This window comes from Mchenga conophoros, linkage group LG8, assembly GCF_057382185.1.
Source record: "Mchenga conophoros isolate Kocher_MC1m ecotype Shallow Benthic linkage group LG8, M_conophoros_male_GT1.1, whole genome shotgun sequence".
NCBI classification, from domain to species: domain Eukaryota; kingdom Metazoa; phylum Chordata; class Actinopteri; order Cichliformes; family Cichlidae; genus Mchenga; species Mchenga conophoros.
The window spans coordinates 26,464,851-26,486,428 of NC_140533.1; the positions used below are offsets into that span (position 1 = coordinate 26,464,851).

General features: G+C 40.8%; 3 protein-coding genes across 9 annotated transcripts in view; all 3 read right to left on the reverse strand.

Moving 5' to 3' along the window:
• Positions 1-850, reverse strand: part of skap1 (src kinase associated phosphoprotein 1) — a 42,009-nt gene extending 41,159 nt beyond the window's left edge. For 2 of the 5 annotated variants that reach the window (XM_085285270.1, XM_085285271.1), the window contains exon 1: positions 674-850. The gene's annotated coding sequence lies outside the window, so the exon portion shown is untranslated. The remainder of the gene's footprint in view (positions 1-673) is intronic. The other 3 variants (XM_085285269.1, XM_085285268.1, XM_085285273.1) reach the window with 2 other exon arrangements.
• Positions 851-6,910: 6,060 nt separating this feature from the next.
• On the reverse strand, positions 6,911-9,609 carry hoxb1b (homeobox B1b). The gene is made up of 2 exons (XM_085285289.1): positions 8,078-9,609; positions 6,911-7,823 (listed from the first exon to the last, which is right to left on the reverse strand). Exons 1-2 carry the CDS (start codon positions 8,634-8,636, stop codon positions 7,522-7,524), a joined length of 861 nt encoding a protein of 286 aa, XP_085141415.1. The 5' UTR covers positions 8,637-9,609; the 3' UTR covers positions 6,911-7,521.
• A 59-nt stretch (positions 9,610-9,668) lies between these two features.
• On the reverse strand, positions 9,669-17,107 carry LOC146568901 (homeobox protein Hox-D3-like). 3 transcript variants are annotated; one of them, XM_085285286.1, is made up of 3 exons: positions 12,980-14,280; positions 11,618-11,992; positions 9,669-10,475 (listed from the first exon to the last, which is right to left on the reverse strand). In XM_085285286.1, exons 2-3 carry the CDS (start codon positions 11,874-11,876, stop codon positions 9,880-9,882), a joined length of 855 nt encoding a protein of 284 aa, XP_085141412.1. In that variant the 5' UTR covers positions 11,877-11,992; positions 12,980-14,280; the 3' UTR covers positions 9,669-9,879. The 3 variants fall into 3 exon arrangements, with proteins under 3 accessions (XP_085141412.1, XP_085141410.1, XP_085141411.1); XM_085285285.1 differs by lacking the exon at positions 12,980-14,280 and adding an exon at positions 16,254-17,107 and having other exon boundaries at positions 9,673-10,475; XM_085285284.1 differs by lacking the exon at positions 12,980-14,280 and having other exon boundaries at positions 9,670-10,475; positions 11,618-12,971.
• Between the last annotated feature and the right edge of the window lie 4,471 nt (positions 17,108-21,578).

Here is a 21,578-nt window from a genome sequence, read left to right on the forward strand (position 1 = left end):
GCTCTCAAGAATGCAATTGTGCACTTGACTTACTTGGGTTATCTTGTAAATTAAAATAAAACCCATGTTTCTAAAAACTCTGGTGTCAGTCTTCATTTTATATTGTGGCTTATAGGTATACAGGATTGTAATTGTGGTATTTACAGCCCAAAGTACAGCTTGTGTGTACTTTAATCGTGATAGGATTTACTAGCATTGACCGTAGCTCTGTAAACCGATTAATTTACCTTAAAAAATATTTAGGTAAATTGATAATACACACATGAAAAATGTATCATGATATACCTCCAGAGTAGCTAAGTTTAATTTAGCTAAATAAAGTCTGGTGACAGTGCTTGGCTTTTTAATTAACTGGAGGAAGTATTTAGAAAACCTTGTTGTTGTTATGTCGCCTTCAGTGCACATACTGCACAGCTGGAGTCACAGGCCAGAACTAAAACTTAGCACTATTATTCTCATAATGAAAGTAACTGCTGTTTAATTTGTCTAGCTGTCCATGCAAGTTTTATATTACGGTAGCCTAATTTAGCATGCTAGGCTAAGTTAAGTTAGCCTAACTTCGCTACAATCGTTGATAGGCGTTTATTAGCTAATTTTGGCTTCTTTAAAGTCAGCTAAATGGCCCTTCAATGTTTATCTTCTATCATTTTTCCTGTTAAGGTTATATACTTACCAGTTAACGTGGAAATAAAGGTGGGAAGCTATTTTAAATGTGATTTTAGATAGCGATCTTTATGTAAGTCTTCTCCCTGCGTGCGGCTTTCAAGTGCGTATGTTTTCCGTTTTTGCTACTGAACCTGAACCTCATCCTGAACTACCAATGTGGTTATAAAAGCGTTTCAGAACCATATTCTGATAAAGGTGAGCTACAATTCCTCGACCTTTCACAGAAAGATAATTTTTTAAAGTTTTATTTTACTGACCGCTTTTTGTTTTTGTGCAAATGCTGAGTTCAAGTACGCCCAGTCTTTCAATCTTTAAAATGGTAAATTTAATTTGTAGCAGGAGAGATTTTTTTAGGAAGTAATAACCTAATGGGGATGTCTAATGCTTTCCCTCTAGTAGATATTGTGTTCTGAATCTGTCTTTCTTTTTTCTTTTTTTTTTTAAGATGAGAATATAAATATCAACAGGGATGCAGTTAACATATAGCTTTGTTACTGAATCTGAATTTAACTGGTTAAACATTACCTTCTGCATAAATAGCACATCTTGGCAAAGTGGGTATCATAAATTCTCAGTTTCACTGCTTAAATATGACACTTTCATGGGTCTTTGGTTTTGGCTGAAAAACTAATTAGTATATTTATGACAATAAATGAATGCAGCTTCACTAAATTGGCCCCTCACTATTTGACAGGGCCTGGATGAATGGTTACGTTTGCCAGCAGAGGATGACCTGGATTGGACTGGGCTCAGCTGAAATGAGCAGAGGAGGCTGTGGTAGTAGCTATATTAGAAATAGAAATATTGGTGGTTGTTGCTATTGTGTTATTGATCCTCTATTACTGAAAGTAATAGAGGAAAGCCATCAAATAAGCAAAGCTCAATCAGACACAGCTCACATTGACAGAAAACACGACGTATCAATCAAGTGATGTATGGCTGATACCATATTTTAAACTATAGACAAGATTTTTATTATTTCAGATCTTAAACTTGCATTTTTTAACTCTTAATGCAGCATGTTGACTCTAATCTTAATCGTTGCAGCTGCGACGATCCTGTTTTTATTTAAAAATCTTTTTTTTTTGATCACCAAACAATACTTTCACGTGTTTTCACATGTTTTCATGTTAAATTCTGTCTCATGATGGAGTCCTTCCTTGTCACTTCTCCACAAGAACCCGTGGGGTCAGGGCGAGTTGAATCCCATGTCAGGATTGTCCCCACACTGACCTGTGCCTGACTGGCCTTCCAGCAAAAAGCCCCTGTGAAGGTAAGAGGAACTGGGGGTCCCCTCCCCTGGAAAAGAGGTTCCCTCCCCTTGACAGCTCCACAGAGCCCCAGCCACCTGCCTGCTGGGTCAGCCCCATATGAAAAGGGAAGCCCTTTGTAATCCAACGGGGATTACACCACCCAACAATGCACCGCTGAAAGAGCGACAAAAGCCCTGTATCAAACGCCGCCGAGGGGGAGCAAGACTATGATCTCCCACTACTACCAACACTGACTCCTCTGCTGCCTCTCATCTCCCCAAGAGGCTCTCACCCCCTTCAGCATTTGCTGCCTCTGTCCTCCTTCTGCCCTCTCTCATCTCCGGGATCTGGCCTTTTATCAGCGCATTCCTTTTCATTTGCATTGCGGTGTGGGGAGGGACAGCAGGTCTCTCTGATCTGATAGAGCCAGAAGAGAGAGAGTCAGGAGGCTCCTCAGGGCATGAAGGGTATGTGTTTGAGTGTGTGTGTGTGTGTGTGTGTGTGTGTGTGTGTGTGTGTATCCTGTCCTGCAAACACACAACACTGCATTCTCCAGATAGGCAGTCCAGAGGGGCAAATAAAGAGGCACCCACACCTGTCTGTCGAGCTCTGTTTGTCTTTAGTTTAGAAGAGGAAAAGGAAGTAGTTTAAAAAGAAAGCGACACTCACCTTCAAACAAATTGGCCACAAAAATAGCTTAAAGTCACTCCTTCACCTTTCAAAATAGAATATATCTCAAGATGGTGCGCAAATTTAAATGCATTCATTTAAAAAAAAGAAAAAGGTGTTTGGCCTGATTCTTGACGGTCTCTTGTAAATGTTTGTGTTGCTCAAGGAGATAAAAAAAGATGTAGTTTACTCTTCAGATTTCCTCCGAATCATTGAATTCCCAACCCACCCATTGCTCAAACATATGTCAGTGCAGGGGGGGGCGAAGTTAAAAAAAAGTGATGATAGATTGAGGACACGAAAGACAGAAGAGAGCAAATGTGCTGTGCTAAATCTACAACCTTCAGTCAGCCTCACATTGACTGACTCGGAGAGTTACCTCAGCTTGTGCTCCAATCAATGTTAGCCCTGAGAGCATTGAATAGAAAATCATTCAAATTGTATTATGTTAGGATATATGAGCCGTTTCAAAATATTAATTCAGCATTATTTGAGGTGTCTGTTAAGGACAGCAGTTACAGCTAGCAGTGCGTTGACTCGACTGAGTGATTGCACACCTCTATTACATGTGATGTATGAATGTGTGAGCGAGGGACCTATTTTTCATTACCAGGACTTTGTCCCTAGAGGCAGTTGTTAAAGAAGAATCCATGAATTACCCCTCTGGAACAACTGGCCCTTGTCATAAGCCGAGAGGAGAGGGAAAGTGAAGGGGGGAAAAGGGAAGCACAGCACTATTGATAGTGGTGGGATTGAGAGACTGGAAGGACGCCAGAAGAATGTGTCTGCCTTTGCTTGTGATCCGGCAACGCTGCCGCCTCTCCCTCTGTCCAGTTAATTGGAATACAAAGCAGAGCAGGGTCGATGAGAGAGCGGCGGTGAGGAGGAAGAGGAGGAGGAAGGTGGTGGTGTGAGGGGAGGGTGGTAAGCTGCTGTCTGTCTACAGCAACACTCAACCTTCACTGCTCGCTGGGAATTGACTGTGGAACCAGCAAGCGAGACCGACACACTGTCACTGGTAAAATGAACTGTCACCTTGCATTTCTCAGCCTCCTGGCAGCATCGAATTGGCCGCTTTGAACCATGTGACGTGACACTGATTGAGTTCTGGTTTCCCCCCTCCTGGGCTTTAAGGAAAAGAGCTGGTTTAATTTCAAGTGTGCAAGCTTTCCATGCAAAGTATCAGGCAGCGCTTCGTACCTGCGTCTTTACACCAAAGCTTTCTCTTCTTCCTCACCACCCCTCATTATTTCATCGTGCTGCCTCGTTACGCTGCCTCTCAGCTAGTCTTGTTTTTCTTACGGCATATAGTCATGGCGGTCTGACAGGCACACAGAGGAGGAAAACTATTAGGGGTAGCCATTTGGATCCTGGAGGCAATCCCGGGGAGTATTAAGACGTTAACCCTGGCCAAGTCACTTGTCTCTCTCAGTTACCATGCTGATGGAGTGGGGAAAGGATGCAGTCGCAGTGGGACCCGGGAGACGGGAGCTTCAGGTCGGCCAGCGCCTCCAGATCCAATCGAGCCTGACTCGGATGGGGGATGGTTGTCAAGAATGTCTCAGGCTTGGCTATAAAGAGCCTCAGTGCCAAAACAAAGAGCGTGCCACTCATACCCAGGCAGCCCCTCTCCACAAACCTCAAAAACTGTGAAAGAAATCATGAAAATAAAAAGAATTAGGGGTACGGCAGTACACTGGTACCAACCCATATCTACTCAGATTATAAGACTTTCAAATGTAATTGTTTATCATAGTTTTGTTTCCCTCCTACAGCAATGAGGGTATAAACACCAACATAATTTTTTTAAAAAGGGAAAAAAACTACTGAATTTCACAGACCAAACACCTCAAATGAATTTTGATAACAATAAAAAAAAATGCATATGCAAGTTTGGTTTTAATTTCTTTAAACACCTTTTTAAGAAGTGTTTAAAAATCTGTTTTTCTCATCATTGCTAATTATAAAAATATGCGTGTTACATTTAAACCCAGTTATGTCTGCACACGGAGTGATGTCATCAAAGCATTTCACCTCAGCGTCCAAGAGTCGTGCTTCATATTAGGGGTGAAACACTGTGTTAATAATGCACATATAACACTGCTAATAACTGTGTAATTATTATTTTTATCTGCTCGTTCTACAGTTATAGTTCCACCTCTGTAATGCTTTCATTCTTAATTGTTTGCCAGAAAATACAAAACGCAACAAATCTGTCTTATTGCATTGATGCTAAAGATACTGTGACAACACCATTAACTGATACAATCATGAAGTGAAAATTACATATGCAAACAATCTATTAAGCTGTAGATTTTTTTTTGAATCGGTAAATTAATAAGTTTCAAGGATGGATGAGCTTAAGAGAGAAACTGCCCCCAAACAGTCCTCATAAACTAAGGAGGAGGAGAGACCCCTCTCAGAGCCAATGGGAAACCAAACAGACGTTTTATATGGAGAAAAATGCTTTTTCTAATTTCACATATCCCACAGAGATGACATCAAATGTCTTATTTTGTGCAGCCAGCAGCACAAAAGCCGAACAAATTCATTGTAGTGCCAGACTGACAGAGAAAGTTAAGAAATGTTAAAACTGAAGATGTTTATATTTATTTCAAATAATAAATAAAAGAAGATTCAGTGCACAGAGCTGTTTCCCCTTAAGTTTCTGATTCCATACACCTATTTTTAGTTCTTCCATTTCTTTGGTTAGACATTAATTTATGGTCTCGATCTTAATAAAGGTCAATAGCATTTAAAAAAAAAAAAACAGGACAAAGATGGAAAATGAGTCCTTGTTTGAACTGTAATTTGTTAGGTTTGATAAATATTCTAAGAAGTTTTCAAGAAACTGAACAGAACCAAATTTCTTTCATCCATTTATTTTGATGTCTGTGTCTTACAGTACAAGATAAAATGGTGTTATCCCTCAAAGCTGTGTTTGATATCTTCCCTCTGTGGTATCTTTTGGATGACCAACCCCCGGTTATGCCATGAATACTGTATCTAGTTTTCCTTTGAAGCCCGGGGACCCTGCAGAGTGACATGCGACAGAGGAACTGGTAGAAAACCAAGGAAGTGAGCCTGGCAATAGACTTGTAAAAGAGCCTGCAACAACTGCAAGCAGCATGGGGTACAAACAGCACTGGGTTGACCTCAAGCAAAGTGCAGGGAGGGGGGCGGACGTGCCGGCTAAAGACATCTGAGGAAAGAAAAGGAGGCTGTTTTTGCTGGAGCTATTAATAGTTTCGACTATATTTGCGCCTGTAACAGTTTCTTCTTTGTGTTCCTTTTGTGTTCATTAACCATTCTGTGCTCCTCTCCTCTCGCTGTCCTACATTCCCCGGGCGAAGGCGAAGAGGGCTGAACTGATCCGAAGGTGAAAAACATCCTCCTCCTTTCTCCTCTCCCCCAGCTGAACATCTGTCTCCGTGGTGTTGGCTGCAGCACCGACTCTGACACCTCCAGATGGAGAGCCCACTGGGAGCGCTGAGGTATTACCTACAGAGATGGCAGAGATCGCACCTCTGGAATGAAGTCCACACTTGTTTTCCACACCGTCCCCCTTTTTTGTTGTTGAATCTGTCACTATTCACCTTATAGATTATCGCCTTCCCAGTCCTTGGCCTTGCGACTCATCTGAAGAGCAGGCTGTTGGTTTGTAAAGAAATGCATGTCACCAAACCTCTCTGCTCCTTTTCTAATTTACAGTAATGGGCCGTATGGTATTTCAACTGTAACTTCTATTCGTAGGACTGTATCAATTTTTAATATAGTTGTCAGAGGACTGCATACTCATGCAGATATATTTCAAATGATTTCCATTTCCTTAAAACTTGTTTTTGAGCAGCCTCGGAGAGATTAAAGTTTGCACAATCTGGAGCACAACCTAAATGACCTACAACCTTATTAGTCTCAATATTAAAAGCAATACCTGCAAAGATCTGAGAGACTTAGAGCGCACTTCTCTGAGCCTCTCTGGTGTCTTGACAGATTGACTCTGCATTCATTTGTGCCTGAACTCTGTGTGAACCTTAGCTTTGGGGAAAGGGGCAGCAACAGGCCAGTGCTGTTGGGGCAGAAACTGTGTGCAAACCTAACACCCAGTGCAAATATTGAAACTGCTGCCCCTTCAACATCACAAGAAAGTAGGCGGTCAGGTCCGGCGAGCCTTTGACTCAAGGTGAAACCAGAGTAAGCGCTGAGAGGTTAATTGATTTCATCATTTTAAAAGAAAGATTGTTAAATTTTATAAGATACAAATGGACTTCAGTGACAACCTGTGACAACCTGTGTCCCGGCAGAATTTGGGTAACAAATCGAGCCTGAGACCTGCCTCCCTGGAGTTTGTTGTCATGTTTAGAGCCCCTGGAGGTATTTCGAGGTGAAAAGGTCACTGAGAACCACCCCATGTGTTGTGAAAGATTCCTCTTGTCACATTATGCAAGGGGACTAATAATAGAGGTAAACATACAGGGGGGGAATAAGTTTTTAAAACCACACATAACTTTATTTTACACAGTGAAACAGAACAAATTCTTTATCAGAATTTAAAGTTTGATTGGACTGAATCAGAATTATCTGGATACTCTTTTTTTGTTTTTATTTTATTGCACACTCACACACGCAACAAATACAACTCTTATTGCATTTTATAGACTTTATTAAGCTAAATTGTTTCAACAACTGTTGGAAAATACCCTGTAAATAAATAGTGCAAACGGTAACACTGAGTACATCAGTGCGCCAACAAACAAAGAAAAAACAGCATGGAGGTGTGTAATAGAAAGATTAAATGACTACAAGCAGACACTGCCTACCCTGTATAGTTCACAAGTCCACAAGCAATTTTCAGTTTTTTCTGGAATGGTGCAACTTTGGGGAAAATGTGAAAAACTCTGCTCGGGCCTCCAGTTATATTTGTAGTCACGGTTTAGTTTTTCTCTTGTGTCTTTGGGGAGTCTTCAGAGGTGGAAAGTTTCTCCGTTGGTGCCGGGGTGTTGACTAAAACACAGCCCAGTTTCTCCCGTTTCTTCTGCTTCATCCTCCGGTTCTGAAACCAGATTTTCACCTGCGTCTCATTGAGCTCCAGGCTGGCCGCCACCTCCACCCGCCTTGCCCGCGATAGGTATTTGTTGAAGTGGAATTCCTTCTCCAGCTCGGTCAGCTGCTTGGTGGTGAAGTTAGTGCGGATCACGTTGTGCTGGCCGGGAACACCGAACTCCGACACGACTGCTGTGGAGAGAAATGGATGAATGGGATGATAGAGGAAAATGAAAGTCGTGGGGCTAAAGAGTGGGCTTTAATGACGATGAAAATGTCAGCGTGAACAGAAGAAATGCGTGAAATATTAGCTGCCAAATCATTTGAGGACAATCTAAAACAATTTGGTCTAATTATATCAGCTGGATGGGGGTTTTACGCACGGGGAACAGATCCCGTTTGGTTTCTAAACTGCATTTCTTAGCTCTGATTTCCTCATAACAGACCTGTTTTGGGAGGATTCCTCTTCACTTTCATCCAGTCGAAAGTTTTCGAAGTTTCCTCTACATGCTCCAAATCCCTTTCCTTACATGGAGGCGGTAACCTTGCGTAAACACTTTCTGAATATTCTTGCTGCCTCTGATCCCCGCTGCCAAAATGCAGATACTGGCCTCCCGGTGCAACCCCAGGCCCACAACTGTCCCCGGTATAGGGAGCCATGTTTGTGGCGAGGGGTGAGACTTGTGCATGGATAAAGCTCCGGTCCTGCTCGGGGGCGAGGCCGTACTGGTGATGTCCGTACTCCAGAGGTGAGCCATACACGGAGTTGCCCGGTCCCGCGAACGGCATGTCCAAGCCTACGTGGTTCTGGTGGTGCAGAGGGAGGCTCGGAGTCTGGTGGGGCGCCGAAGTTGCGACCATTACACGTCCGTCCGGTGCGTAACTATCACTTGTTGCGCAAGAGTTGGAGGATGTATATCCATGGTTTAAGTTGTGGTATCCGGCCTTTGCGCTGAAAATATTTGCTCCCCGGTTGCATACGGGGTAATCTAAGTATGAGTTCATCCTGAACCTGGGCCTGCCGTTTGTTCAGAACTGATCAAGACCGTGCAGTCATTAATCGGTGCTCCCTTTGCCCTAACCTTCTAGGTAGTATGTCAAAGCTGTAAAACTGCCTTCCACCCTCATATCACCTTCCTGACACACCATGTGACCCGCCAAACGCCAATGGCAAGGGACCTACAGCACTCTGTCAAGTCTGCAGACTCGTCCATCAAACGGCCTCGCATTTACATGACAAATGCTTCAATCAAACTCGCTCATCCATCTGATAGGAAGGCAAACAGGAGGACACATTTTCAGGCCACAGTGTTACAGGAAGAAAAAATGATAAATGAATATGAGAAAAAAATGATAATAAAAATGATAATAACAAAAAAGTTACTTTTTTCGAGTTATTTTACTCTTGAACAAATAATATAAAATAACCTTTTCTATTAATTTATGGCCTGCAGCTGTTTTAATTGTGATATCATTTGTTTTTCATGCACTTTGTTTAATTCTCTGTTCTAAATGACATGAATGAAGCTAATTTCTATACTGAAAATAAACTTTTTGTAGCTGCTTAAATAACTGGCTTATTATTAAAACACGTTCGGACTGAGTGAACCCTGCAGACAGACACCGAATCAGGCAAGGGGGGAAAGGCATTGCAGTGACTCCAGTGATCCATCATGGCTCCTTTTAAAAGATTGACAGCTTGTTTGGCCCATTTCCCCCATAAAAGAACAAAGACACGTTTAAGAACCATATACAGTCTTTTTTTTCTCCACCGCGTCTTTCTTTTTCTGCTTAAAAGTTGTTCACACTTACAGGGTAAAATCCTCCAAAGCCTACAAGCTCCACTCTCCTCTTATAAGAGTTAATGTAAGGTTATAAACCTCAGGCGCTAACTAAGCTCTAATTAAAAGAGAGAAATTTGCGCTTGGCTCTTTTATTTTGGAGATCAAATCTGGTGGAATAAATTATTATTATTATTATTATTATTATTATTATTATTATTATGTTGGGTAAATTACAGCAGTGAACCTTTTTAATTTAAGGTCTTAATTATTAAACGAAAGTTAAAGTCGAAAAGAAAATAACCGAAACTTTGCACTTAAAACACACAGCAAATGATTTATAAATACAGATAAAAAACAACAACATTTGAGACTAATATTCTGATTAATTAGTCAAATAAATAAATAAATAACGCATGCATGGAAATATATCAGTATTGCGCTTCTTTATAAATCCACACCGTGCGCTACAGGTGGGTCAGTTTGGGAGCTTGCATGATTCTTTCCTGAGGACTGCAGCTCTGTGAGAAATACGAGCCGCTCAGGTCGTTTCCTCGCAGGTTGGGGTTTGGTGTGTGTGAGCTTGTGTGGGTGCTGTACTGCACATCAAACTGCGGGCCATGCGTGAAGCCTGAAACTGGATATTTAGAGTAGTTTGCCGGGTACGCAGGCTGCTGCTCCTGCTGCAGCTGGGGCCTGAGCGGAGGGGAGGCCGGTTGGTAATCCCCTCCCAGATGGACATAACCCAGGCTCGACAGAGTGGGGCTTTCCGGGGCGGAGGGGGAGGACGAGGGCGAGCAAGAGGAGGTGGTGATGGCTGGAGGGAGGCCCTGACCTCGCTGGTCCTTTTTCTGCTTCATCCTCCGGTTCTGGAACCAGATCTTGATCTGCCTCTCGTGAAGGTTGAGCAGGCCGGCCATCTCCACGCGCCTCGGCCTGCAGAGGTAGCGGCTGAAGTGGAACTCCTTCTCCAGCTCCACCAGTTGCGCGCTCGTGTACGCGGTGCGCGTTCGCTTGGAGGCCGGGGTCGCGCTGCTTGGACTCTTCTCGTTCACGGGGCAGTCTGTAGAGACAATAATGTGCACGGGAACGTGATCAAATTAGAAGCTTCCCCTTCAATAACTCTTTAAGTTTGCACATCTTTTAGTTTTAGTCTTATGTCTCATTCCTGCTCTTCCTGCTATGACCCCCCCCCCACCCCCCATTATAAAAAAAAAGCAAAAAGTAAAAGATCAAAAGTAAAAACAGCAAATTAAAGTTTAATCAGTAAATAAAATCAACAGCAGAACAGAATAAAGGAGCAGCGCAGAGGACACATAACGTTACCACAGCTTCGCGGTGCCTCTGGTGCTCTGTGAGCAAGTTAGTACGCATGTGCTAAAGGGCAAAGTCAGCAAGCTCCAAGGCTAAAATGCAGGTGATGAGTTTGTGTTAGAAGTCTACGCATTTCAAGGATGTTGATTTTAACTCTTTGTGTGTGTGTGGCGGGGGAGGGGCAATTTCTATGCGTTTAATGATTTACTAAATGAAACCCAAATATAAAAATACATTTTTATATACAAGAAGAAGTGCTGTCCAGGCTCGTTCTCGTTTGGTTTATGTGTGTCTGATGTCAAATAAGTAAGATAAGATAAGATAAGATAAAACTTTATTAATCCCTCGGGTGGGTTCCTCTGGGAAATTCGGTAAGTCAGTTGATACTGGACATTTGACTGTCTTATGCCTTTTATTTAAATATTTTTTCTGTCATAAATCATGAAAGTCTCTGATTTAGGTTCAGAGAAACTGTATTTAAAGTGGAAGATAATTGCAAAGAATAAAAACGTGAGTTTAAATGAAGGAGGGCCATCTATATCTGTGTGTTTCCTGTTTTAATAAGCAGCATTTCTGCGCTGATGAGTCATTCTGTCTGTGTCCTGTTACTCTCGGCTTCGTCTGTCCCCCCAAAATCGATTAAATCTGAATATTTTTTCTATGTAATAAACATGACATGTGAAATTAAATTATATTGCTTGGTCTGTTTTATTCTTAAAACAAATGTCATCCTAAATCCTGAGCCAGGGCCTTCCCCTCGCATGCCTGATTGCAGCTTTAATGCTGAACTGCAGGGAATATACGCTACATTAGGAGCTACGTTGAAGGGAAAATGATTGGAAACGGCTTCATTTAAAATCCTCTGCTGCTGCTGGTTTATGTCATACAGACCTGCGACTCTCCTCCCGGGTTTCTGATTTGAGTGTCTGGACTCTTTCATCCAGGGGAAAATCTTTCTGCTCATTGCAAACTTTGGGTTTTGCTGCTTTGACCTCCGGGGAAACGTGCCATGCTCAGACGCCTCCACTTGCTGCTGAGGAGCACACTCAAAGCCGCTCACACCATCCGGAGACTCGCTGAAGAGGTCACGGTGGTGATGGTGATGATGGTGGATGCTGTGTGAAGCGCTGCTGGTTTTCTGCATTTCCATTAAACGTGCACAGGGTCTCCTCCTCCCCCTCCTCTCCTCCCCTCCCTTTTTGACCTTGTGGCGAAGCGCTGGCAGCCAAATGTCACATGGCAGGTTTCCACAGAGGGCTTCTTGGCCTGAGACGATCCAGCAAAAAAAGAAAAAAGACGGAGACAGAATCAGGGAGGAGACTAAATGATCCATCTTATCAACTCAATAGTATGCTGACATGAATAGCAAGCCTCTCCAAGCCAGAGAGGCGACGCAGAATGAAGAGTGTGCTGGAGAAAGAAAGAAAAAAAACACACCAAGAGGAGGATAATCCTGTAAAATCTCTGCAGAAATTCAATTATTATCCTCTTGTTCACCCTTTGCAATTAATATGGACCTCAGTGGCCTACAAATTCCTTTTATTGTCATTTAATTATGTAAGTAGCATAAGCAATATATAAGGATTGCAGAGTATTAAAGGGGCAGCTTTATTGGAGGCAGTCTTTTGTTTGATTCAGATTCAGGGCAAGAGAAAAAAAATAATACTAATTGACAGATATAAATAGCTAAAATATAAAACCATACATTAAATACAAATATAGCAAATAACAGTGTTTTTATTCATGCTTTCAGTGGTGCTGCGGGAAATTAAATTAGGCCTGTATGACTGCTAATAAATAGCAGCCTTTGTTCAGTTAATGGATAGCCCTGCGTTGGGCATTTTTTAAGGGGGAAAAAATTAAACGTTACATCACAGTTTGCTAAGAAAAATCCATCAATTAAACGCAAAATAAAAGAAAAGTGCTTTGTGCGCCGCGGCTGTTTTGTGCGCATCTTCTCGGGCAATTAAATTTAATTCACTTTTCTTCCAAAATTAAAGAGAATGAAATTATTAAAGGCGCAGTTTTAAGGACGAGGAGAGGGAGTGAGCAAGGGAGAGAGGGAGAATAAGACTGGAGGCATGCAGCTTTATGAACTCTGGTTGAACCGCGGCTGGAGTCGGGCTCGTAAATCATAAAGACACATAACCCAGTCCGCGGCACAACAGCTCGGCTGCCTTACCTTCACAACCTACATTCATTCCGCTGCTGAAACAATCCTGCACGCAAACAAAACACACCGGCTCCTCTCACCTTTGGAAAACCTCCCGGATTAGTGAATAATCCCAGCAGAAGCACGCGGCTCTCGTGCGTTAAGGTGCACGCGACGTGGCTTTGAGTGGTGAAGGAGTGGACAGTGTTTCTGCAGCTGCAGACCGCCCTGCGTTGCATTTCTGCACACAGGATCGGCGTGTGTGTGTGTGTGTGTGGATGTGTGTGTGTCTGTGTGTGCGCGTAAAAAGGAAGCCTTTCTGCTGATCGTGCAGGCTCAGTTTCATGTATGGTAATAGGCCTGCGATAAAGATAAGAAAGGGGATTTTTACGTCTTTCTATATGGCAAATTGACTTCCTCTACGTTTCTGCGGCAATTAGAGCAGAATGAAAACCCAGAAACATTAAGTTGGCTCAGCAGAGGGCAGGGGGAGCTGAAATATTTTTGGCACTGAAGTCGATTTGAAGTAGATTTAGATAAAGAAAATGGCCTGTTAAGGAGATGCTTCCCACCTCTTCCACCACCACTGCTGTCATGCATTAAAAACACCCAAAGGCTACCAGTTTTTAATTCCACCGCGAAGCTTTCGGGGCGCAGAGAAATCACACTTCTATGAACACACAGGCAGCCACGTCTTGTTTAAACAATCCTGGGAAGTCGTCCAGCTGCTGTAACAATAAATTCAGACATCCAGTTCAGGACCGATGCCAGAGATGCCGTAAATTACTCAGCCAAAGAAAGCTATCAGTGTTTAGTCTTTATACCAAATGCATTCTTTGCGTAATGGATCCTTTCTTCCTTAATTTAAAAGAGAGATCAGAGAGGTTCATTTCAAAGCACCAAAGTGGAGACAGACCGCGGTCAGCACAGCAGCATCCATTAGAAAAAGAAAAGAAAATCGTGTAACGAGGCCTGGCTTGTGCTGGCTTTGGTTTTTGGTGACCGCTGCAGCGGATCGATTGGCGGTGCTTTGATTTCTCGTCTTCACGTTTTGCTCGATCTCTTTGATTGGCTCTTGAGGGTAATATTTAACTCAGTGGCGTTAATTAATGCAAATGATCTTTGATCTTTGATGCGTGCCACAAAAATGTCTCATGGCAGCCGTGGGCCTTCTGTCCAAAAGGTCTGATTTACCTCACGCACACTGGTGCAGTTATTTTGTGCAATCACCGTTGATTAAACGGCTTCCTATATTTGGCCAGAGCGCTCTGAGAAACCAGATTTATGCTCCACGAGTCGCATTTTACTGATTAAACAAAGACTGAATTAAAATAAACGTTAAAAGTGGAATTTAGCAGACGGAGAAAAAAGCGTGACGTGTCGTGTTTGCTCCAAAATGTTAAAAAACATGCAGACCTGCAGAAGAGATGACCCACCACCACCCCCCTCACCACCACCACCACCATTTTCCACATTTTGATTGGCTCTAGTTTACCAGGAAATGTGTTGATCCATGCATGCTGAGAGTCACAGATGATTAAATGCACTTGAATGAAATATCACACTTGCCCTTCACACTATCAGCTCCATATCTTTAACCTGATTAGTTTTGGTTTATTTTGTTTAAGTTGAATTTTCGCCTGCTTCTCCAATTCAGGGTCTTGAGCCTATCCCGGCTGAAATTTTGATAATAAGTTAGTTATCAAAATTTCAGTCTTGCAAAACATTCTCTGTGCCCCACATGTAGGTTTTTTCTTTTGTTTTTTTTTTTTGTGGCTTTGGTCAGCGCTGAAAGTCTGCCGAGTGCCGTCTGCTTGAACAGCTGTACAGCTCTCCATGTATGCTGATGGATCCGACCAGATGTAGCTTATAGCCCTGGAAGGTTCAACTACAAGCTGCCTTTGTGCTAAGACATTCCCATCAGTCGAAGCTGCAATTTGTGTGGCACTGAATTTCTGAGATTTAGTCCTCAGCCATAACTGCTTAACAACTAGCATGCAGCTACCCTGCTTAACCCCTTTGTGCTAAAGTGCAAAGTATTACCCTCAAAGGTGCCCAAAGTAAGGTCTAACCCTAATGTGTGCCTTTGAGAAAGAAAAGATTATGTCTGTTAGAACTATCGTCTCATTATCAAACAGAATTTCAAAGACAAAAATCATTCTGATGGCATAGGAAGAAAAAATACCGGATTATAACTGATGGTGCATTAACGTGCAAGCATTAGTTTAATGTTACACATATGGTTATAGCACAATAAAAAAGTTTTTTATTCTGTTAATAGGATGCATTAACACAATTATTGTTATTCTGCAAAGTTATCAGAGAAACAATAGCAAATATTTGCCTTTGAAATGTAGTGAAAGTAGACAGAAATACTTGAGTAAAGCACTGCAGGTGCACACAGGTGCACATATAAACATAAATCCTCCTGAGAGCCTATAAAAAGCGCCATAAACACACAAAGAAAAATCAGCAATAAGTGCGCTGTTTAGACAAAAACTGCCCTCTGATATATGAGACGTGGAGGGTGTGTGTGTGTGTGTGTGTGTGTGTGTGTGTGTGTGTGTGTGTGTGTGTGTGTGTGTGTGTGTGTGTGTGTGTGTGATGGGGGTGGAGGTGCAGATGGACTGACCTGATAAGTCAGTTTCCACTGAATAACGCATGCACAATAAATATAAATACAAATAGGTTTGATCCTCGTGGAATGTCGTTATCACTCATGTATGACAACATCCCCGAGCTGCACTTTACGCCCATCACTCGCGATCTTCCTCATCGTCTTCTCTCTCTTCTTCTTCTTCTGTCTGGTGTTTGATGGACACACACAAACACACACCCTCCACATACCCCCACCACCTCCAGCCGCCCTCCACTCAGTCTGCAGGCCTGCTGACAAATGCAGCGCACTGCAACCGCTCCTGTCAATTAGCTGCAGGAACCACGTGTGCGCAGAGGAGGGGATTTATTGCCCCGAATTAATTCTCTTGAATCGGCGGTGGCAGAGGCTTGATTCCCCACGCAGGCAACACGAGCGAGTCGATAACCAAACAAATACTCATAAATAACCGTGATTTAAAAATGTTGTTTGGCATCTATAAGCAGTAAACAAACAGCAGATATATATGTATAAGTGTTTGTTTGGGTAATTGTCAACAGCTGCACAGCGCAGGCTGAACAGATGTTACGCAATATATAATGTGTCTTTACGGGAGGATTTTTAAAAATAATGTGCATTAATAAAGCTCCTCCTGTCTTCGCCTTTGATTCATTTGTTGCCTTTGCTGCTTAGAAATGCTAAATATAACCGCGTTACTCCCGAAAACTTTAATCAAACTCACACTGCGAGTGCGTAAAATCCAACTTTGGTGAACTTACTTTTTTCCTTCTCCGGTGCCTCATGCTTTTCCTCACCAGGCCGGCTTCTCCATCCAGTCAGGTCCGTTGGAAATGTTTGTTTGAGGTCCTCCTCCTCACATTTCCCCCTGGCTGCAAACTACAACTCCTCCTTGACTATACGGACAGTGGCAGTGAAAAGGAGACGTGACAAATGATGTGCGGAACAATGCCCACATTCAAGGCTCGTCCGGCAACTTTCCCAGATGTCATATTCTTTACCCTCCACCCTCCCCAACAATGAGGCGCTAAAAGGGAGGAAAGAGGAGAGAAAACAGCCAGCCAAACTGAGCAGAAGGCCTGCAGCTCTAAAGAAAAAAAAAATCACACACACCAGCACGAAATATCAAATGTAGCGCTCATGTTGCACTGATACACAAACAGAAAGGAATTTTCTTGTCTTCTAGACGAATGTTTTTCTTCCCTTCTAGGTGATGTGTCATCATCTACATACTCCCCAAGATGCGAATTTGTGGCTGCTGCTGTATTTACACAAATTCGGATCTACAGGGTGGATATAGGTGACAGATCCTCCGTCTCTGCGGGCGTTTGGACAAAAGCCTGGAAGAATGAAGTCAGCTAATTTAAAAATCAGATCTAAACATGATCTTTTCACTTTGTGAACCGTGACACTGGATATTTCTGGACATTCAGCAATTTTTAATTTAAAAAAACCCTTCATAAGTTATACTAAAGGCTTCATTAGTGATTAATAAATATTATTGACCTGTTTAAGTCATCAATAAGAAAAAAAAAAGCCAGATTGTGAAAAAACCCCTGGGTCTATGATGTTTATCCCTATCGCATGCTGGAAATCTATGTATGTCATGTATGTAACAGGCTATTAAAGCCACATTAAATACTTCATAGATTTTAATAAGTCATTAACAAGTAATTTATCAAATGTTTCAGACATGGAGCAGCATGTTAAATGTTAATAAGTCACAAATAAAGAGGATTAATACATGCAGTCTGCAGTTTTTAATACTAGTAACTTATTAATAAAAGGTTGCAATAAAAAAAACTACTGTACAATTAATTGCAGGTTAATTAGATAAAGATGAAAATTTGGTTAACAAGCTATTGATAAAAGGCTTCATTTATAAAATATTTAGTTATATGTAATACTGGAAGTGTTTAAACCACAAAGTCTTCAATTACAGGAAATGTAATACATGCAGTCTGCGATTATTAATGTTACTGACTTACTGATAAAGATTTAATTATCAACAAGTCATTCAGCTGACAGCCAGATATGTCATTATTATTATTTATTTATTTTTAAAAACAACAACAACAACAACAACATCAACATGTTTGTAGATTTATAAAGGTCAACGCATGTTGCTGGAATTTATGCACAAAAACAAGTCTTTAGTTCAGAACTTATAAATTCATTTATAGATGAGATTAGTTTTAATATAAAGTTTGAAAATAAAGTTTATTGCTATTAATGCCAATAAGTTATTACTGTATGAAAATCTGAAGTTGTAACTGTTTATATCTCGTTGATGGGGTAGGTTAATTTCCAAGAATTGAATTATAAATGCAAATGAGAAATTAATAAGGGGTTTAATGTCTCAGCTTTCCAGTTTTAAAAAAGGTTATTAGAATTTGCTGAATGCAAAACCAGCAGCTGTTATTAAGACATGAATAAGATGTTTTCAATTTTTTAAAAATAATAAAAATTGCAATAATAAGAATATTGAGACAAGTGGTATGATACAACACGTTACACACTCAACGAGTCATTAAAAACAGATACAAAAGTTAATAAGTCATTAATATGGGCTCATAATAACCCGTTCTGAGGATATATATAAATTAGACAGAAGTTTGAGCTTTTAAATGATGAACGCTATCGTTAGAAGAAGGTTGGACATAACAACACTTTATGTTACTACATTATTAAAATACTTTTAGTTAAAAAATCTGCAGGTATACACCTTAATACGTTTTTTAAAGGAGTAAAGTAACAACAATGTCATTAGTAAGGAGCATTAACCACAATACCTGCAGTTATAAGTGTTTATGTGTCATTAATAAAGGTGTTAAACCACAAAGAATGTGATTATAAATGGAAATATGCAAACACTTAGGGGTTTATTACATCAGGTATCCAGTTATAAACATAAAAAGGTTATTAAGATTCATTGAAAGCAAACACATGCAGTCATGGATGTGAATAAGTCATTGTTATGGTGTTTTGATAACCTGCTCAGATCACCAAGTGACCAAATCTGCACTTATTGATGTTTCAAAGTAACAGTACTAAGTAATAAGTCATTAAAAAAGGAGGTAAATCACTAAAAAAAAGTAATTTTTAAATGTATTTGTGATTATATAAGTTAATAAGGAGTATTGACTACAGCACCTGGAGTTATAAGGGTTTCTTTACTCATTAATAAATGTGTTTAACTGCCAAAAACTATAGATGGAAATGTGCAAATAATAAAGGATTTGATGAATCAGGTCTGGAGATATAAATGTTAATGAGTTATTATTAAATGGGTTCTGATGGTAGGTCTACAGTTATACACGCTAACAAGTTGTTACTAAATGGATGTTGTGTCCGTACCATCTGCAGGGAGTTTCTAAAAAATATCCACTCAGTTCTTATAACCAGCCCGAAGAAGCTTCTACAGCCCTAACACCCAAACGTTATTATTTATGGTTTATAATAAATCTATAAGAGTAACTTAATGATTTATTAACTATTAGCTAGAAAGCCACCAACTCTAAACATTTTTGTAAAATATGCCCACAGAGGTTTGAGTTTGGGCAAATGTTTTACAGCTGCAGTGACCTCATGGCTGTCTTTCTCTAATAAGAAGTAAGACTTAAATATTGTGAGCATTTATAACAGTGATATGACTGAATGCACTTCACCGTCAGAGGCTAGATTCCTCTTTGAGAAACTCAGACACTCAAATCAGAGTAAATACCAAAAGATTACAAAAAGTCCTCCATTAGAAGTTTGAACTCACCACTAGAAATCCTGCAAGGTCATCAGCTGGCATTAAAGCATCTTAAAATGTGTAACTACATGACACACAGCTGGCTTAGGGCAGTGTTTCCTAATTGAAGGTTATTGTGTGACCTCAGAGGGGTCATAAGATAAGCATGAGAGGCCATGGGGTTATTAACGGCAGAAAAAGAAAGAAAAAGAAGCTTTTTTTCTTATTTTGCTGTAAAATGTAAAATAATTTAACAGGTTTGAGCTTTAAAAAGTTATTTAAACTAAAAACAAAGGAGAAGTTTCACATTAAGAAAGTAATTTTTAAAACACCTTATAAAACTTTATAAAATGTTTGGGATCTTAAATACAGATAAAAATGGTGCAGTAAAAAAGGCCTCAATACCTTTGGAATAACATGGAATACAGATTAGAGCATAACACAAAGTAGAAATACTCTAGTACAAAGTACATGAAGTCAGTCTGATTATTGCCTCTCCAGCTAACGTAAAGAAAAATGAACCCAACCTTTTATTATTATTATTATTATTTTTAAATCAAAAAGCAGCTTCACTCCCAGAGCGCGCAGGATTAAATGTGTTTCCCTCCACTCGACCTGATCAAACCGAAAGAAATAACAGATCAACAAAGCTCGTCTTTTTCTCTGTTCTTCTCTGTAACTTACATGCCCCCGATGATAAGAGCTCGAGCTGGAGGCAAAAACCCCAGAAAGAAACCTCATCCATCATCAGCCTGCTCGGTCTGAGGCGCCCTCTGCTGGCACAGCCGCCTCATTACAGAGACCTCACGGACACAAACAAACAAACCGCAGCAGCTGTGAAGTCACACACAGCCTTCCAGATGTTGAGCACCCATACAAACAAAAATGTTCAAGGTGGTTTCATGCATTTTATGATTTTGATTAAAGTCGTTCACAGTGACTGGCTAATTTTAACATTTATGTGCAAATAAATACAAACTCCTTATGTTTACGCTCTCTATTATTAGGTATACAACATTATATGTATATATATATTTCTATTCGCTGATTTTGAAACTAAGACTTCAATATTTGTGCTAAATTCTAAATTCTGTAAATGTATACAGGAGATATATAACTCAGCGTGCATCGCCACATTTTTTAAACTCAGTTTTCTCGCAAACAAAAGCGCAAAGTGGAGCTGAATTCTGTTAATTTTACGCAGCTGCTTTGGAGTGATTGAAACCCTGATTATAAACTGTGAAAAATATGAGAAATATAAGCATTGAAGCCTCTTCTCTCCTGTGCAAAAGCACCGTGTTATTGCGCTCCTGAGCCTCGGTGGTGACAGTGCAAAGTCTTCCTCCTGACGCATCTGCGTGCTGCAGTCTCTACCGTCTCCTGACCCAGCGATGATCCCCGCCGCCATGAATTATGCATGAGATCCGGGTACAGATTACCCCTATCAATATGCAATACTCATTACGCTGGCTAAATTGCCACTTAATAGTTATGAATATGTGGAAAATGTCTGGGACCCATATAGCCCACCACTACTTTTTTACTCTTTTTTTTTCTTAAACCTGAAATGAGTTTGGAAATACTTTTGGAAATATTGCAGAAGTCTCTTGCAGTCTTTTGCTTTCCTGCACATAATATCATTATGTTTTATTAGTGGCCGCTAGACAATGCACTCCAGGACCCACATAGCCTGGCTTTTCTTTATGTAAAGTCAGTGAAGCCTGTGTCCAGCTCAGAGTTGTCCGAGACTTCACCTTTGGCCGCTCGGTGACTTGACAGATTCGGATAAATCACTCCAGGACCTCGCTCAAGTTCGTTTTTGCATGGCAGCTCTATAAAGCTTCTCATTAGCCTTCAAGAGATTTTATTTTCCCTCCTAAAAAATCAGCTTGTGTTTGAAAAAGAAACTTTGGATTACTTTCTTTTAAGTATGAAAATCGGCCAGTATGTGTCCACGCTGAGCAGAAACAGGGGCCTCTAAATGAGGATGTTCAAACAGCAAAACGTTTAGGATTTTCATGATAAAAGTGACAAATAATGTGGCTCTGTGGCTCAAAATCAGAACTAAAATTTGCGCAATTAAATCTTAATATTTAGACTGTTTTTAAAATAACATTTTAGCAGCCACACTCTTTTAATGCGTAACAGTTATTGGAAGTTTTCGCGCAGCAGCTTAAACTAACTAAACATGAGTGGACACCACTTCCTTCCCCAGTCCAGCCTTTGCAGTCCCATCCACGCAGTTAAGCCGTCACTTTCATTCAAGGTTGTGAATTATATAGTACATTGTCTACTCCCCAAAACCATAAAACCAACTTTATGGACCTCACGTGACTTTTCACAGTCTGTA

Excerpts from the sequence above, each read along its gene's own strand:
- hoxb1b (XM_085285289.1), bottom strand. The coding sequence starts at position 8,636 with ATGAACTCATACTTAGATTACCCCGTATGCAACCGGGGAGCAAATATT. Across the intron at positions 7,824-8,077 it reads GAGGAATCCTCCCAAAACAG|CAGTCGTGTCGGAGTTCGGT; the intron begins GTCTGTTATGAG and ends TTCTCTCCACAG.
- LOC146568901 (XM_085285284.1), bottom strand. The coding sequence starts at position 12,059 with ATGGATCATTTAGTCTCCTCCCTGATTCTGTCTCCGTCTTTTTTCTTT. Across the intron at positions 10,476-11,617 it reads ACCCGGGAGGAGAGTCGCAG|ACTGCCCCGTGAACGAGAAG; the intron begins GTCTGTATGACA and ends TTGTCTCTACAG.